Source organism: Candidozyma pseudohaemuli (assembly GCF_003013735.1).
Source record: "Candidozyma pseudohaemuli strain B12108 chromosome Unknown scaffold00003, whole genome shotgun sequence".
In the NCBI taxonomy this organism is placed as follows: domain Eukaryota; kingdom Fungi; phylum Ascomycota; class Pichiomycetes; order Serinales; family Metschnikowiaceae; genus Candidozyma; species Candidozyma pseudohaemuli.
Window position 1 is genome coordinate 114,884 of NW_020194437.1, and position 18,326 is coordinate 133,209.

The following is an 18,326-nucleotide window of genomic DNA, read 5'->3' on the forward strand; positions in this document are numbered from 1 at the left end:
CCTTGATTTTTGCTCTCTAGTAATTGTGGGGGTAAGAAATTGGGTACTGATCTAAATCGCGGCTTCTTACTTCGCAAATTGACAATACAGGTCAACTCCCATTCAACTGCTCGATTATATATATATAGCATGAGAAAAAACTACGATGGGGGGGTGACGCCTGCTGGAATTGTTTTGTTCATGCTTGTCAATGACTACTTAGACGAAAAGATCCCGCGGTCCCGAAGTCTCTTGTTCTTCATCGCGTCCCATACCCAATCAATCGCTACCTTCAAATCCACTGCACATCTGGTTACTACCTTAGTCGACTTTCACTACTCCTTGAAAAGCTACTTTTTGACGAAGGATCCTAACGGACATAACGAGCAGCTTGATAAAATTACCGATTGGCTTCATTGCTCTATTGCCGCTATCAATGGTCCAGATGACCTTTATAGGTGGTCCAGGGAAAATGTGAAGAAGTGGACATTCTCCGAGCATGATACTCACGAGCCCTGCCATCTTCCCTCTAAAAGAAGTCCTTTGGGTAATTTCATGAGAAATATAAGCATTATGATACGGCTACTAAGTTTCGAAGAGTATGACGACCTTTACTCAGCTTTCGATAACTTTATCAAAAACAACCTGCTGCCAACTATTGCTGAAAAGAAACATTGTTCGCATGGCTCCCCAGATATGCTTGCAGAAAGACAAACTGGGATCGTGGCCCCTCTGGAAATTCGACGCTTGACACAGGTGCAGTCGAAGGTGCTTCAGTCCATAGGTATCACAACTCCCCTGACTTTTGAGTCAGCCCTTGAAAAGTTTGCTTTTACAACATTATCTGCGATAGGAAGTGGGACAAATCATCGACCTCATAGCTCAAGCTATTTGGCATCTTTTCATTATCTACGATATCTTGAGTATCTCAACGACGGCGATTATCATGCCTCCTTTGATGCTTTGCATCAGTATTTTGACTATGTTGTGTCTGAAGGTTCAAGGGAATTCTATCATTTTGCGCTCATTGCCAAAGCGTCGCTTCATGTCGTCTTCGGTGAAGAGCAAGATGCTCTTAGGACAATCGAAGAGGCGGGGAACATTGCCAGAGAACACAAAGATGAAATTGCTTTGACATTTGTGCTTACGTGGCTTTACAAAGCTCTGGACAAGTGGGCAAGTTTGCGATCCTCCAAAAAGACCTTTAAACAGAGAGATTCAAAACTCCTCGAGCTTCTTGTAGTGAAGGATTTAGAGCAACAAAGCTTTTTAAACGCCAATGTTCTACAGTTGGAATATGAAAATATTCTTCTTTGTGGTGCAAGTCAAAAGAAGTGTTTCCAGGCGATGAGCAAAAGCCTTTACTGCTGGCTCAATTGCAACTCCAATTCACTAGGGAAGATCTCTCGCATTGCTTCTCGTCATTGGTTACGGTCAGGCTACCCAACCTTGGCAGAGGTGTATCTCAAAGTTTCCGAGATCTCAACTGGTCGTAGAGCTTCGCAAATCAATGACAAGGCAGCTTTGTCGGCATGCGAAATCTTCTTTTGGAAAGGTGAGGACGAGAAAGTTTTGGATATAATTTCGCTGTTTGGTGACTCATCACTGTCATCAAGAAAGTTCGATGAGGAGCTCTCCATTTGGAAGATTATCTACATGATTAAATTGCAATTGAAAACCGGGGAATTTGTCTCCGCAAAAGAACTCCTCAGCTTGATTGATGCAAGCTCAAGTAACAGCGCGATGAAAGCGGAAGTGAGTCGCCTCAATGTTCAATTGATGTCTTCGTGTGGTAACAAACGAGAGGCTCTCAGATTACTCCAGTCATGGACTAAATCTAGCTCTTTGGGGCAAGAAAGTCCGTCCGATTTGATATCCAGCTACCTCATTAAGTCTGACCTTCTTCTTCAAGCTAATCTTTTGGGTGCATCATTTGTTCTAATCCTCGAACAGATGACAAGGGCGGCAAAGCATGGTTTGTATTGCTTGAACATTGAATTGGCTGTGAGGTTGATCCACTGCTTTTCCGCATGTCAAGATAAAATGATGCTATTTGAGGTTTCAAAAGCGCTCCTTCCAATTCTCCACCGCTCAAATAATTTAAACCTAATTTTGCAGATCTATTTACAAATTGCTAATCTAAGAATCAATTTGCCCCATGCCACTTCTGAGCTGTTTAAGCTTGCACTCTCAAGCATCGAGCCCAATGCAGAAATACCCTTCAATAACGCTCGAACCCTGAGAAACGAGAAAAGTGGTAGGATGGAATTGTTACACCAAGGCAAAGGTGCGACGAAGTCGGGTATCAGAGGTCTTAGAAAGACACGAATTCCGCAAGGCTCGATTACGTCGCCCACAAATCTCTAACGCTTATTCTGATTTGTCTCTCGCATCTTTTGTGGCCAAGATGTATGCAGCGTTTCTCATTTGCACAACGTTTGCGACTTGCTTAAATAGCCAAATAGGAGCACTTAAGTATGCTAGCGCCGTTCCCAACCAGAAAAAGTTGTAGTGGTGGAGGTAAAGTGCGACATAAAACAACTCATTGACCAAGCAAACAAGAAATAACACTTTACGATTGTTGTAGTATAATGAAAGCAACTTAGACTGCTTTTCATCAACATGCTTGTGTGATGCTGATCCCGACGACAACATTGCATACATGTGCATGTAGTGAGAGGCTAGGTCTAGTGAGACAAGCATTTGCCACATAATACAGAAACTTGGATATATGACGCAAAGGTAGCAGATGAGCGACGTTGTAGCGCATCTATCGGTTACCATGTCCAACACCGCGCCGAAACTCGTTCCTTGGTTAAACCTTCTCGCAGCATAGCCATCGAAAGCGTCTAAGAAGCCGGAAATCCCATATAAAACTAATGTCCACTTGGGATGCAGCCTCATAGTGATGAAGGATAGAGTTGCCGTGAGTATACGAAAGTACCCAATCAAGTTTGGAACAAAAAAGAACACATCTTTCACAGTGACTTTAACCATTTTTTAAGATGACACGCGCAATATTGTGGAAGCCAGATGACCAAGGAACTTAGCAAGGAGAAATTGACGTCTGTGGTGGCACCTGATCAAGCTCGCCTATTGGAATGACGTGGGTATGGTGTCCGCAGGAGGTCGAGTTGGCAAGATTGCTCGAGGAGTAGTGAAATTTTTTGTGAGGTAATGAATTCGCGATTTCATTGCACGAGAACATTCACAGTTACGTCTGATTATAAAAGGAGGCTTCATATTTTTTACTGGCTGCAATTTTTCTCAGGACCCTTTTCGTTTGAAGGGAATTTGATTTTTCCTCGAATCATGTTGCGAGTTTCTTTTGTTCCGCAAAGACATCACCTTAGAAGATGTAGCATTGGCCGGCCGATCAACAGGATACATGAGTAAATTGGAGAATTGTCTTTTTGCTAGCGGATGATTATCGGCCCTTCAATTATTGAATGAGTGATCAGATATTGAGGAGCTTCAAATTGCCGAGCACGAAACTTGCAGTGGTGCACGGATCAATTCAAATACGAACAGTGACTAGCTGTGCCACAGGAAACATGAAGAGAAGTTTATCAGACCTAGGAGAAGACATTTTAATTTACAATGTCTGTACGCTTCTAGCTATCAAGGATATGAGAAGTCTAGCAGAAACATGTCATTTCTTTTATCACATGTTATCGACAAATGCGGCCTATCATTTGATGTATGTCAAAAGATTCGGATCGTATGGGCCGTTCAGCGCTGAGTCTCATAATTGGAAAGAATTATATACTCTACATTCTTCGAGGCTTCTGAGCCTCTACACCTGGGGCAGTGGCGGGAATGGGCGTTTGGGTTATCTTGTTAAGGACAAACCCTCAAATGTGCGATCACTTAGAACGCTCGGGATATCTCGTCCTTGCAAAACCGAAAATTTCGACGGTTCCATCATCCAGTCTATTACTGCTGGCGGTTATAGTTTTCAGATCCTCTCTGATGGACAGATTTTTTGTACGGGTACTTCAACATCTCGTATTGCCCACCAATCCCCACCAGGTCCTCTGGAAAAGGATAGTCTTGCTTCACCAGACCCAAAGCTTATGAGTCCCCAACTAGTGCCATCTTGCAAGAGAGAATCAAAATTCGTGCTGAAGTTAACAACTCCTCATAATAAAGAGATCGTGTCGATCTCAAGCGGAAGGCAACACTTCGTAGCTTTGGATGATGATGGTCGACTTCTTACTTGGGATACTGGGATGGAGTGCTGGGATATTGGAGTGTATTTGACCTTTCCGTTCGCTTTCGGTCGTATTTCAAGAATTTCAGCTGGATGGAATTCAACGGCCTGCTATTTCGTAAACATTGGCTTAGTCGTGGTTCATTCTCGTGAAAATTCCATCTTTTCTGGACAGTCAGAGGACTGGCCTACTGCCGAAGCTATATTCTCGATCGTTCCCAATCTGCAAAGTGTGATTGATTTCGTCGCACTTGAGAATTGTATTGTTTTCATAGATCGGAGTGGATCATTGAAAAGATATGATTTTCCAGATGAAGGTGCGAGTTGCGGTAACATCGAGTCACTACAATCTTTCGACGAGTGGTTGATTCAAAGGTCCATGAAAGTGAATTCAAACGTGTCATTCACCAAAATTGTCGGCTGTTTCAAGACGTTCGTTGTCTTCACGGATGATGGTCTGATTTTGATAGGGAAAAAGCAACAGCATCTGTTTTCTATGGAGGTTCCTCGAAAGCTTCAGAATGAATCGATCATTGATATCGTGGTGGGCGACTACCATTATCTTGCCATAACGAAAAACGGCGATCTTCTAAGCTGGGGTTTAGAACTGCAATCAAACGGATGCTTAGGTTTAGGTAGTGAAACTGATACTGGTGTCATGCAAGAAGAGGGCACAAGTCTTAGAGTCGTTGATCCTACCGTGGTCTCTAAGCAAAATACAAACGGTCAATGGTTGAGAATCGCAGCCGCTGGCTGGCACTCTTGTGCTGTGTATGTCGGGAAATCACCGATGACTTCAAGTGCTGCTCTAATCGACTGTTCTCGTGACCCCATTTAATCGTTTCAAAATGATTATCAAGGCACAAAAAGTTATTGGAAGGTTTTTGCATTGTGCCAGTTAGCTAACAATTCTTTTTTTTTTTTTTTTTTTCAGAGCAGGAAGGAAGAGGAAAGTCAAAGGAGAAGGTCCAAAGGAGGATGTTCAAAGGAGGATGTTCAAAGAACTAGAAAACTGGGCTTTTGCTGGCAATTTTGAGAAAGTCGGCTGCTATCTTGCATCGCAATAAGTGGACAGTTTATCTGATAGAATACAAATTCAATTCAAGTCCGCTTAGAGAGAAGCTGTCATCGCCTTCAGGCTAGCACCGCTTTACCTCACCCGTAGCTTGCGCCTTTCTTTTTTTTTTTTTTCATTTTAGAAAATCCTTTTTTAAATCTACATAGAGAAATCTCGTTATCTTCCAGACTAGCTCCGCTTGAATACACCTGTGAATTGAGGCGTTCCCCGTGCTGAGTAGCCACAAGGCCCTTTCTTTTTTTTTTTTTTTTCCTTTTTGTTTGATTCACCTTTTTATCTTTGTTAAATTTTTTTTTTTTTTTGTTTGATTCATCTGATTAAATGGAAAACCCTATTTACCTCTACATAGAATAAAAAACCATTATATCAATCTGATTATATGGAAACCCCTATTGTCTCATGGTTCCGATACCGACCTGCTCGTTCAATGAAGAATGACTCACCGCATGTTGTTCTAGTAATGTGACATTATCGACCTTGTTAAAATACACTTCTCCAAGTTTTCGCAACCGTTATGAAACTTCGTAGGAATTGCCTAAACAGCGCACGCTTTACCTTGAGCTAAATTCCCTTAAAACTTCATTAACTGGATTTTTTTTTATTATCAATTCTGTTTTCCTATTTTTTCTTAAGCGAGAATGCTTTATGACACTTTTTTGGATAAATCCTATAAAATCTGATTTAGCTTGTTTCAATAGCACACCCATTGTACGATACCATGAGCTCACGAATCACGTGAGATATCCGGGTAAGGGGTCTGATCACTGTTTTGTAAACGAGGCGATCTTAAGTGCTGCGTGAGTTGTACTTCAGGACACTGCTTTGACTTTGTTAATCCAGGAAACAGACCCTTCGACGGTTTTTTGATTGCGTCATACCAAGTTCATCGAGAAAAAAGCTCACATTGTATTGATATAAGAATGGAACCAAAGCAAGAAGAAGGGCTACTCACACCGACGCCTTCACACACCCAGACTGTCACACCCAGAAAGAGGCGCTCATCATCAATAATTCAGCACCTTGAGCCCGATACATTGGATACTAAGATTGACCAGTCCTTGAACCCAAACCTCAATGCCGACTGGGTTCACTACAAAGGTGCATGGATCATCCACATTGTATTGATAGTCTTCGTAAAGCTATTTTATGATTTTATCAGCGTTCTTGATAATGATTGGCAGTGGGCTCTAACGAATGTGACGTACAATATAGGGTCGTACATCATGTTCCATCAAGTCAAGGGAACACCATTTGAGTTCAATTCAGGAGCTTACGATAACCTCACAATGTGGGAACAGATCGATAACGGTGATCAGTACACGCCAGCTAAGAAATTCTTGATGATGGTTCCAATTGGGTTGTTTTTGATCAGCACTCATTATTCGAACTACAATTTTTATTCCTTCACAGTCAGTGGTTTGAGCTGCTTATGCGTGGTCGTTCCAAAACTTGCGATATCTCATCGATTGAGAGTAACGCTTTATTAGTTGTTGCTTTTAGATTTGCGGGGATGACTTAAGTTTGCAATCTACATCATGATTGACTAGGCGTTTGTGCTTCCGGATTTCCTTTATACATATGATAGCTCCAGAACTCATGAAGCTCAGATTTGAATCGTTAAATAAAGATAAATGAGTTTCCAAGATCATTCGCTCCTGATCAAATTGTATTGTGAGTTAAGTGACTCAGATCTCAAAATCAGAGTCACCCACGTGACCTATAATTTTAATTTCTGATGCATTATATATACCCCTTCCCCCGCTGTCCACGAGCAAATTTCAAAGTAAAAGAATTATCCTCTTGCTCAAGTCGAATCTTGGATTATTGGAATAATTTGATTTTCGCTGTTCTTTGAGTTGACTTAATAACAAATATCAGAGAAGAAGTGTAAAATGAGCTACGCCTTGTCAAACGATCACAAGCAACTTGTGGAGGGCTCCTTGCTTGAAACTGACCCGGAGGTTCACCAAATCATCAAAGATGAAGTCTCGAGGCAAAAGCATTCCATTGTATTGATTGCTAGTGAAAATTTCACTACGAAGGCAGTCTTCGATGCATTGGGAACTCCTATGTGCAACAAGTATTCGGAGGGATATCCTGGTGCTCGTTATTATGGTGGAAATGAGCATATCGATAGGATGGAAACATTGTGTCAAGAGAGGGCATTGAAAGCGTTCAATGTCTCCTCTGACAAGTGGGGTGTCAACGTCCAGACTTTATCCGGTTCTCCTGCAAATTTGCAAGTCTATCAAGCTATAATGAAACCACACGAAAGATTGATGGGTTTGGACTTACCTCATGGTGGTCATTTATCACACGGGTATCAAACGGATTCGAGAAAAATCTCTGCAGTGTCTACCTATTTCGAGACAATGCCCTACAGAGTAAATTTGGAGACTGGGCTCATCGATTACGATATGTTGGAAAAAACGGCAGTCCTCTACAGACCTAAAGTTTTAGTGGCTGGCACCTCGGCTTACTGTCGCCTCATCGACTATAAGAAGATGAGAGAGATCGCGGACAAGGTGGGAGCATATCTCGTTGTTGACATGGCACACATTTCGGGTTTGATTGCAGCTGGCGTTATTCCCTCTCCTTTTGAGTATGCGGATATTGTGACTACCACTACTCATAAGTCATTGAGAGGACCCAGGGGCGCCATGATATTTTTCAGAAGAGGCGTCAGGTCAGTCAACCCTAAAACTGGCCAAGAGGTCCTTTACGATTTGGAGAATCCTATCAATTTCTCTGTCTTTCCAGGACATCAGGGTGGTCCTCACAACCACACAATTGCAGCTTTGGCCACTGCCTTGAAACAAGCTGCTACGCCTGAGTTCAAACTGTACCAGGAGCAAGTGCTCAAGAACGCGAAAGTTTTGGAAGCTGAATTCCTCTCCAAAGGTTATCTGTTAGTGTCCAATGGTACCGACTCGCACATGGTTTTGGTTTCCTTGAGAGACAAGCAAATTGATGGTGCTCGTGTCGAGGCTGTATGTGAACTCATCAACATTGCACTCAATAAAAACTCAATTCCAGGTGACAAGTCCGCTTTGGTCCCTGGTGGTGTGAGAATCGGGGCTCCAGCAATGACGACTAGGGGTATGGGTGAAGAGGATTTCAAAAAGATTGTGGAATACATCGACTTCGCTGTTAGCTACGCGAAGCAAATTCAAGGTGATTTGCCAAAGGAAGCCAACAGACTCAAGGATTTCAAGGCTAAGATCTTGCAGAAAGATGAGAAGTTAGAGGCTGTGAAACAAGAGATCCATGAGTGGGTTGGTACCTTTCCATTGTCGGTTTGATGATCAATTGATGTGATAGTTTCTTTAAGTAGACTTTTTTGTTGACGAAATAAAATATATCTCGTAAATCGAATCATGATATAGGCCCACCAAGTTTTGGGAACGATAAGACCTCGTCAGGCCACGTCAGAATAATTACATGCGTCATCACGCTACTACGGTATAATTTGGAAGTGCGAGCACTGTTGCTGTGACGGAGAAGTGAAGTCCTCAGCCCACGACCGCGCGATATAAATTCAAATTCCTCCCTCCGGAATCAACGTTCGTAACAACATTGAATCATCATGAACGAAGAATTGCAAACAGCTGTCGACAGTATCACAAAAGCATTCGAAGTTGACAAAACATTCCTTCGTAAAGCAACCAGTCATTTCCTCAGCTCCATGGATGCTGGCCTCGCGTACGAAACCCCTGCCCGTGAGTATATGCCTATGATCCCCACTTATGTTACCTCTATTCCTTCCGGCAAGGAAAAGGGTCTATTCCTAGCTGCTGACCTAGGTGGAACCAACTTTCGAGTGTGCTCAATCAATTTGAAAGGTGATCACACCTTCGATCTTGAGCAGGCTAAATTTCCCATACCCCTTGATTTGATGCTGGGATCGACATCTGATGCTTTATTCGCCTTCTTGGCAGGTAAGATCAAGAATTTTTTGGAGGAGAAGCACAGTGAGCTTGAGACTTCTGGCCCCATTAAGCTTGGCTTCACCTTCCTGTTTCCCGTGGAACAATCGGCTCTTGACCGTGGAAAATTAATTCGTTGGACGAAAGGTTTCGACTTGCCAGACTGCGTTGGCAGAGACGTCGTAGAATTCCTCCAAAAGCACCTCGATATTTTGAAAGCACCAGTCTCAGTTGTGGCTTTAGCAAATGACACTGTGGGAACATTGTTGTCCAGAGCGTATTCAAACGATCCTCTGAAGTCCAAAGCAAACACTGTGATCGGTTGTATCTTTGGAACGGGTACAAATGGTGCCTATTATGAAAGGGTTTCGAACATACCTAAATTAGCTTCATCAGCTCTACCAAAGGACATACAGGGAATGGTTGTAAACACTGAATGGGGTTCCTTTGACAATCTGTTGGACATCTTGCCAAAAACTAAGTTCGATGATATTGTGGATTCTGAAACATCAAATAAGGGGTATCATTTATTTGAGAAGAGAATCAGTGGAATGTTCCTTGGAGAGCTCTTGAGAGTTACCTTGATGGAATTGTTTGAGAAAAAATTGGTTTTTCAAGATCTTTACAAGGAAAGGGGTGGTACATTGCCCCACCGACTTACTGAGCCTTTCCTTTTGTCATCTGAGGTCTTGTCATACTTGCAGATTGATGATTCAACTGATCTCAGAATGTCTTCCCTCATCCTTGAAAATCATCTTCGTCTTTCTACCACTCATGGTGAGCGTGTGGCCATTCAACGGCTTACACAAGCTATCTCAAACCGTGCAGCTTCTCTCTCTGCCATTCCATTAGCAGCAATTGTTATGCGGGTGAAGGACCAGTATGCAAATGATCAAAACGATTTTGAAGTGGGGTGCGATGGATCTGTTGTTGAGTTTTATCCTGGATTTCAAGAGAAGATTCTCTCTGCCCTTGAGTATATCGATCCATTAAAAGGAACAAACAAAAAGGTACACTTGAGGATTGCTAAGGATGGAAGTGGCGTCGGCGCTGCTCTATGCGCCTCCACTGTCTAATTGTCCTCAATATTTTGTTTAGTGTTTAACAATAAAACAAAAAAAAAATACTTCTCGACATTTTCACTGCTGGAGTTGTCAACATACTATATGCCTGGACCTAATATACGAATGATTCAATATAGCTCTAACCTATAGCGCAACCTTCAACGTGATGATCACTCATCGGCATAAGAAACTTGGGAAGAGCATCCCCAATGCGACCTGGGAGTAGCAAATGAAAAAAAGCTTTGGAGCAGATTTCAAGAGTAGTGGATACTGAGGCAAACTGCTAGCACGTCAAAATATTGATCTTGTCTTGTATGTTTAGATGATGATATATAAATTCCAAACAAGACTAATGCAATGTCTATAGGATGCAATGTCTATAGGATGCAATGTCTATAGGATGCAATGTCTATAGGATGCAATGTCTATAGGATGCAATGTCTATAGGTTGCAATGTCTATAGGTTGCAATGTCTATAGGATGCAATGTCTATAGGTGCTGCAAATAATATCAACTCCTACTCGCCATATCCAGTAAGATTTTACTCATTATTCTTAACACTATAGGACTGACTCAGTTCGATTCACTGTTTCACTTAATCATTCGGTGGATATGTCATTTCAGAAAGTACAGCAAGAATAAGCCTGTGTTAAATACAGAGAATAAGAATGTGCAATTCCGTGCTACTATCACCTTCCACACATTGACTGAATCTATACCTTCAAGGAGAGATAATACCACCTGCTAATAAGATCAATCAAGGCTACAACGAAGCCTTGCTATACCTTCAAGGAGAGATAATACCACCTGCTAATAAAATCAATCAAGGCTACAACAAAGCCTTGCAAAGCCTGAAAATAAGAATGATTGCCAGCTTGCTCAGCTTTTGATTAAGGCAAGATACACCCGAGAATATCAAACGGTAGAACCATTACTCTAATCCCAAGAATATGCAAAGCCCTTACAAGAATTTTGTATCACCCTCACTGCGCTCAAAGTATTGTGAATGTCTATTGCACAGTGTCATAAATTGAGAACTTAACGAGGTGAATTGCAGGACACTATCCTCGTTTAATATTTACGTCGCCAAATAAACCGGAGTAGGAGGCGATCCATTCCCCTCCTTATTTGTCCTCTTGAGTACAATTTCAAGGCCTAGTGGACATTGAATTGAAATGACAGAGTTTATACATGTTGCAAAGAATTCAGGTGGTTGTAGTTCCCTTAGCGTCTGGGATCAGTGATACCGCAACTTTAAGCTCATACTTCTCCATCTCTGTGTTTGTAAGATGTAACGCCATTAAGGGAACCTTTAAGTTGAAGGTTCCTCCTTTTGTCGTAATCATTGTACGATTTAATTTTTGCTGCAGCTGAACCATTTGTACTATTTCTCAAAAGTTTTAAGGTTTATTCTGTCGAAGGTATCCCTATTCTGGTTGGAAGTCTTGAGGTGCGTATGATCATCACCCTTCTGACATGTTACAGCTGAAACATTGGGATTGATTTCGGCAAGTATATTTCTTAGAAGGTCAGGAATGCGGTTCAGAAACAATAGCTGGGTGCAATTGATAGTGCTTCAATTTTGTCTCTCTATACTTGGCATCGAGGCTCCATGGCTCATGGTTTTACAAAGTTAATTGCTTAGCACGAAAAGAAACGGCTGTGATGTCTAACTAATATGAAGTTAATCGAAGTTCTGACAATGGAGTATGTAGATACATGATCATTATATCAAGTGGACTCCCATGTGTTGAAACTAGCCTGCTTGATGGTTCTACAAATGTACATGAAATGTTTTAGAGTTGATGTTTTGAAAGTTTTGCATTTTTATTGTTTTCGGGTACTTAGTGATTAATAAGATTTGGTTGAAATGTTTATCTCGACTATTACATCGGCGAGGGCATTGTGAAACTATTTTTGGTTTGTAGTGGCGTTATTTATATTTCATCTATGCTTTCCTAGTCTTCCGATTCTACTTCACTGAAATTTTGTGTGTATGTCCTTCATCGAGGATGGTTGTGTTATGCTTTTTTTATTTCAAGAGGAGGAAGACTGGACACAATATAAGTAAGGTAAGTAGAGTTGTAGTTATATTTAAGTTGAATTGTAGTACCATTTAAGTAGAGTTGTAATTACATTTAAGTATAATTGTAGTTACATTTAGGTTTGTGGTCAGTAATCTTATCATACGATACTTATGTTATACTTCGAAAATCAATCTGTACTGGAGTCGTCTTTGGCGAGAGCAAAATTGATGAGTAAACCAATTGTTCCCTGCTTGGCACCGTTGATGCCATCCTTCTTCAAAACCCAGTTGAAATTGTTCAAGGTTTCGTTGGAATATTGCGCAACATCAATGTCTAAGGTGCGGTTCCCGTATGTTGGAATCAGAATCTTGTATTGAGAATTACCCAACTTTATCAAATCGGTGTCAAATTGGAAAGTGTAAGTTTGGCCTTCTAGAAATGTGAATTTGGAGGCGTTATCTGTACTAGTAAAATATTTCTTGCGACCTTCGGACTTAATGGGGATATCTTGGTCGTCTAAAGCTTCATTCAAGTTCTCTGTGCTGCCGGCGAGAGGTTCTATGGATTCATGCCCATCAGTAGCATTGTTGTCTTTGCGGACGTTTATTTTGCTGAAGCTGTTAAGGGCGTAACCATATAAATATGGCATGTCACCATAAAGATCAGTCTTTATCGAAGGATTGATAAACCAAGAAAAGAATTTGAGACCTGTGGATAATAAGGAGACAGGAACCTGATCCTTGACAGGTGTTAAACACTCGTTACCAAACAAAAGTTGTGTTCCCAGAATTGCCTCTGATGGCTTTAACGTAATCAAAAGTCTGAAATTAGGAATTGACTGATTGTCATGTTCAGGCTCATCTTTGGTTGGTACCCCTGAAGGATGTTTGTTGCTTCCATTGAAATCCTTGATATAAATTTGAACCAGGACTAAGCCTAAGTCTGACTCAAACAGTAAGGCACGACCACTGTTGACTGGAACAGTTTGAAAAGTATCATCGTATGAGGTGCTAGCTGTAATATGGAGTTTCTTGGACATTGTGGTGAGAGTGTGGGAATAATGTGGAGTTGATATCTGTGCGCAAGCAATTCCGACCTCACCGAGTAATTGCTCTGCACCAATTGAACCTAGTCAACTTGAAGAAGATGGCGACCAGTATCATCATTTCTGCTGAAGAGTAATGGGCGGAATTATTGGCTTGTTCCACTGACGGATACTAAGTTTATATGTTGGGTTTAGCCACTGTCAAACTTCATGAGGCAGCATAGCACAGTTTAAAGTCCTGACACAGAATTGTAACTCTTTCATAGAGAAATGATTCGTATTTTTTTAAATTGACTGGTCAAAGCTTCGGGATCTAGAATGATTTTGATTAGTATTGCACACAATGGAAAATGACAGCAATGCGAACGGATTACCCGGTTTCTTGGGAACATGGTATATATACAAGAGCGCTCCCTGAGTACGTTTCCTGAACCAACATTTTCTTCAAACTCAAAATGTCTAACTCATTGGAACAACTCAAAGCCACTGGTACTGTTATCGTGACTGATACTGGTGAATTCGAGTCAATTGCAAAGTACACTCCTCAAGATGCTACCACCAACCCTTCCTTGATTTTGGCAGCTACCAAAAAGGAGGAGTATCAGAAGTTGGTGGACATTGCAATTGAGTATGCTAAGGACAAAGGTGCTTCCCCTAAGGAAAAGGCTTCAATTGCATTGGACAGATTATTGGTCGAGTTTGGCAAGGAGATCTTGAACATCGTTCCCGGCAGAGTCTCGACAGAAGTTGACGCTAGCTTGTCCTTCGACAAGGACGCTACTGTTAAGAAGGCCCTTGAGATCATCGAATTATACAAATCCATCGGTATTTCAAAGGACAGAGTTCTTATCAAAATTGCTTCCACTTGGGAGGGTATCCAGGCTGCCAAAGAATTGGAAGAGAAGCACGAAATCCACTGCAACCTTACTTTGTTGTTTTCTTTCGTCCAGGCTGTTGCTTGTGCCGAGGCTAAGGTTACTTTGATTTCTCCATTCGTCGGAAGAATCTTGGACTGGTACAAGGCCTCCACTGGTCAGGAGTACGACGGCGAGAGTGACCCTGGTGTGATTTCAGTGAGAAAGATCTACAACTACTACAAGAAGTTTGGCTACAACACCATCGTCATGGGTGCATCTTTCAGAAACACTGGCGAGATTAAGGCTTTGGCGGGTTGTGACTATCTTACAGTTGCTCCAAAATTGCTTGAGGAATTGATCAACCTGACCGACGCGGTACCTCAAGTTTTGGAGAGCGGCAAGGCCAAGGAATCTCAAGAGGAGAAGGTCTCGTATATCAACGATGAGGCTCAATTCAGATTTTTGTTCAATGAAGATGCTATGGCCACCGAGAAGTTATCTCAAGGCATTAGAAGCTTTGCCAAGGATGCCCAAACTTTGCTTGGCCAGTTGGAGGCTAAATTCGAGTAAATATTAGTAATAATTGCTTTATCTCATGAGCCTGTATATAAAAGATTTGTAGCTCTTTAGTAAATTGAAAAATGTCACTGAAGAAGTTGTACTATAACCGACCCATGAGACCTGAAGTTCCGGCAAATGTGGTCGAACCGTATCCCATTCATCTTCATGATGAAGTGATAGCAGGATTTTCAAGAGGATCATCGGAGCTCGGAATTCCAACAGCTAACATTCATGTCACGGACTCACTTCGGGCTCTAGAACCGGGCATTTATTTTGGCTTTTCGAAATTGCGTTGTCGGAGAGAACTCCAGCCTGAAAGTAAGACAAGTGTCAAAGGACAGAAGATCAATTTTAATTATGGTCAGCATTTGAAGAAGAAGGACCTTGAGGTTTTGCCAATGGTGATGTCCATAGGGTATAACCCTTTTTACAACAATAAGGAGAAAGCGGCAGAGGTTCACATTATACACGAGTTTCTGGACACGTTCTACGGAGCGCATATTGAATTGGTCATACTTGGATATTTGAGACCTGAACTCGACTATATAAGTAAGGGTATGTGTTAAGATTTGGTGCGGCTTCCTTTCTATTTAACGTTCATTAAGATACTAATAATTTAGAAGCATTGATAAAGGATATCCAGACGGATATTTCTGTTGCAAAGACTACACTTCTGAGTTCCCCTTATTGTGAACATACGGAGCTTCTTAAGGATTAAAGAACATAGGTCGCGTCTCAGTAGGCCGTGCAGCCCAGAGCCGTCGCACAAGTTGCCGAACTTCCGGGATGATGTCCCGCAAAACGGATGGAAGACGTATATTCTTTCTTGAATAATTTAAAGAGGTCTGCGGTTTGCCAATTGGCTTCTTAATGACTATTAATAGACGTGTGGATGATATCCACTGCTTTGCGAGTGAATCATCGACGTAGATCAGGGTGAGATTGGATAATCGGACGAGGTTTGCCAGGCGTTCTGTATTCAGAGAGTCTTGTTCAATATCGCTATTCATTCATGATCATATTCATTATGAAAAGTAACAGCGGCAGCTAAATAAATCATCAGATAAATCGGTTGATGTAATTGATCGGCGGCAAATAAGATTGGATTATTTACAGGAGTATAACTCTTCAAGAGCGAGTAAAAGTTCATAGAGAGTTCGGGAAGCTGATTCATTACAGCTAATGGCTTGAGCTAGGTAGTCTCTGGCCTTTGAATAGTTTCCGTCAAAAACTTCCAACTTCACTAACTTTAACAAAAATTGGGCGTGACATGATAATTTCGTTCGATGTAACGCCCGCTTCAAGATTGATCGCGCTCGCTGCAACAACTTCAAGGAAACAGTGTACTCGACGTATGCGTCCACAACCTTGAAGGAGTATTCGGTGGAAATCAACGCTCTCTCGAATAAGGGAATTACAAATGCAGGGCCAAATGTGTTTTTCAGACTTTCTAAGTATCTGAGCCATAAAGCTTGGCCTTGATTATTTGAACTCTCCGTGAGGTTGACAAGGTCTCTCTCAAACGGAAATATCAAAGAATTTAGAATATTTTGGTTGGAGATAGTGTCATAGTAACGATTTTGATATAGCAGCCCGTTAGATGAGTCCTTCGATAGGAAATGGGATCGTAAATTCGACTGAAAAATAGCGTGGTCATAGTGAGGGGTCAATGCGCATTGAGCGTTTAAACACTGGACCTTTGTGACAAGCTCTCCCGCCTCAGAATAACTTTGTTGAAGAAAGGTGAGGTAAAGCTGATGAAGTTCAGATGAATAATAGCTCATACCAACTTTATATCGAGCCTCCTCAAACAATTCAAGGATATAGTTATGGTTGTGCTGCGAATGAAGTAGCTCGGAGCGTAAATAGCTTATCCACATCATTATGTCATAATCAAGGTAATTGAGACCACATCGAATGATTTCGTCATTGCTCAGTATCACGTCATTTAATCGACCGTGTGATATATTCTGAATCCAGCAAGAAAGATTTGGAAATTTCTCAACTAGGAGGTGAGAAACTTGTTCCCAGATCTCAATGTATTCCTCGCTTCGAAGACGTGGAATGGTTCGAAGAAACGCCTCGAGCTCGTACAAGGACTCTTGCCATGCAGAAGAAGATTGTGGATCCTTTATCAAGTGCCCTGTCTTGCGATGACTTAGGCTTGAAGACATTGCTAGCGGTATTTATGATCATCAACGTTACCGAATGCAGAACCCTCGAATAGTTCCCAACACCTAGTGCGGTCTTGCAATACGAACATAGGGGGCCGGGTGGAACGAATTGCACAAAAATTCCTACGAGCATTTACACAACGATACGTGAGCTAACTAAAGGAGAGTCCTACCCTCTGTGCATGTTGACAATATACAATTAAACATTTCCATTTAATAGAAGGTAGTTGGTGCCTTGAACTCATACAACTTCTTGGACTTCTGGACTCTGTGAGGCAAAGGAAATTTCAAGTTCTTGGTCAAGTACTGCTTGACGTACTGTCTCTTGACATCCTCAGTCTTCTTCAACTCAACCACCTTCAAGATGTGGATGTTTCTAAATCTGGCTCTGTGTCTAGCAGCCAAGTCTTGGTACATAGTTTCAACGGCACCAACTCTGGTAACGTCTCTGTATTCCTTGTACATGTTGTGGATGCCGGATCTCGATTCGTATCTGATCCAGATACCGTAGGTCTTGACCTTGGTTGGAGATGGGTCAGAGATCACGTTAAGAGCAACAATTTCACCAGATGCTTTCTTGACTTTGTACAATCTTTGCAAGAAGTACCAGTAACGAGACTTAGCGACAACAGTGTTGGGGGCAAAGATCCTCATTCTGAACAACTTGGGCTCTGGAACGGCCTCAGTTGGGAGACGACGACCAATGATCTGATATTCATGCAATCTCGACATCTTCGGGGTTAGTACGTGAAATATCAATAAGGACTTAAAGCAAGCTGTAAAATTGCTTGTGCTTGAAACGTACTTTTAAGTGAGTTCGGATGAGAAGATGGAAAACTAACTTTCTCTTTTGTCAGCTATGGTGTGCACTACGAAAATTTTTGCCCAAATATGCAGGTTTCTAGTATAACGTATCAAGTTCGAAGGATGCTAGGTCATGTGATACCGCATTTAATAGGGCGTGAGCCCTAATTGCTACTCGACGGAAAGAAATGGTGTAGTGTAGTTAAATATTGTGGCTTTCTGCGTTTAGCAAAGTATTTTTTTTTTTTTTTTTTTTTATTTCTTTACAAACAGTTCTTTGAAAATCATCTATTTTTCAAAATAGACTCCGCCTTTCTAGCTGCTTTTTGCTCTCTACGTCTCTTAGCCGCAGGTCCAGCTTCAGTGTCCAAGAAAAAATCGAACCAGGTGAAGGAGCTAGCATAATTACCCACGAAGTAGTGATGATGTAAGTCATGATGAGCTGCACCTGCCCAAAAGGGGATAAATTTGTTGAGCGACCATGGAAAGTCGTATCCTGAATGGGAATCTACCGCCTGCAACAATCTCAAAACAATCCAACAAGTGATCGTGAAAAGATGTAAATCAGGAAGAAGAAAATGATCTTGTGATTTGGCGA

The 18,326-nt window shown here is 41.6% G+C and overlaps 6 protein-coding genes across 6 annotated transcripts; 4 read left to right on the top strand and 2 right to left on the bottom strand.

Annotated features, from left to right (window-relative positions):
• Positions 1-129: 129 nt before the first annotated feature.
• On the top strand, positions 130-8,572 carry C7M61_001829 (anaphase promoting complex subunit 5; the record flags this gene model as incomplete). Its single annotated transcript, XM_024857227.1, has 5 exons — positions 130-803; positions 861-1,988; positions 4,517-4,967; positions 6,245-6,686; positions 7,149-8,572. 5 exons carry the CDS (start codon positions 130-132, stop codon positions 8,570-8,572), a joined length of 4,119 nt encoding a protein of 1,372 aa, XP_024714363.1.
• A 284-nt stretch (positions 8,573-8,856) lies between these two features.
• Positions 8,857-10,272, top strand: GLK1 (glucokinase; the record flags this gene model as incomplete). Its single annotated transcript, XM_024857228.1, has 1 exon — positions 8,857-10,272. The coding sequence occupies one exon, from the start codon at positions 8,857-8,859 to the stop codon at positions 10,270-10,272; it is 1,416 nt and encodes a 471-aa protein (XP_024714364.1).
• A 2,202-nt stretch (positions 10,273-12,474) lies between these two features.
• On the bottom strand, positions 12,475-13,326 carry C7M61_001831 (uncharacterized protein; the record flags this gene model as incomplete). Its single annotated transcript, XM_024857229.1, has 1 exon — positions 12,475-13,326. The coding sequence occupies one exon, from the start codon at positions 13,324-13,326 to the stop codon at positions 12,475-12,477; it is 852 nt and encodes a 283-aa protein (XP_024714365.1).
• Positions 13,327-13,787: 461 nt separating this feature from the next.
• On the top strand, positions 13,788-14,759 carry TAL1 (sedoheptulose-7-phosphate:D-glyceraldehyde-3-phosphate transaldolase; the record flags this gene model as incomplete). The annotated part of the gene is made up of 1 exon (XM_024857230.1): positions 13,788-14,759. One exon carries the CDS (start codon positions 13,788-13,790, stop codon positions 14,757-14,759), a length of 972 nt encoding a protein of 323 aa, XP_024714366.1.
• Positions 14,760-14,830: 71 nt separating this feature from the next.
• Positions 14,831-15,316, top strand: C7M61_001833 (riboflavin kinase; the record flags this gene model as incomplete). The annotated part of the gene is made up of 1 exon (XM_024857231.1): positions 14,831-15,316. The coding sequence occupies one exon, from the start codon at positions 14,831-14,833 to the stop codon at positions 15,314-15,316; it is 486 nt and encodes a 161-aa protein (XP_024714367.1).
• Positions 15,317-17,137: 1,821 nt separating this feature from the next.
• RPL20B (60S ribosomal protein eL20) lies at positions 17,138-17,656 on the bottom strand (the record flags this gene model as incomplete). Its single annotated transcript, XM_024857232.1, has 1 exon — positions 17,138-17,656. The coding sequence occupies one exon, from the start codon at positions 17,654-17,656 to the stop codon at positions 17,138-17,140; it is 519 nt and encodes a 172-aa protein (XP_024714368.1).
• Positions 17,657-18,326: the final 670 nt, after the last annotated feature.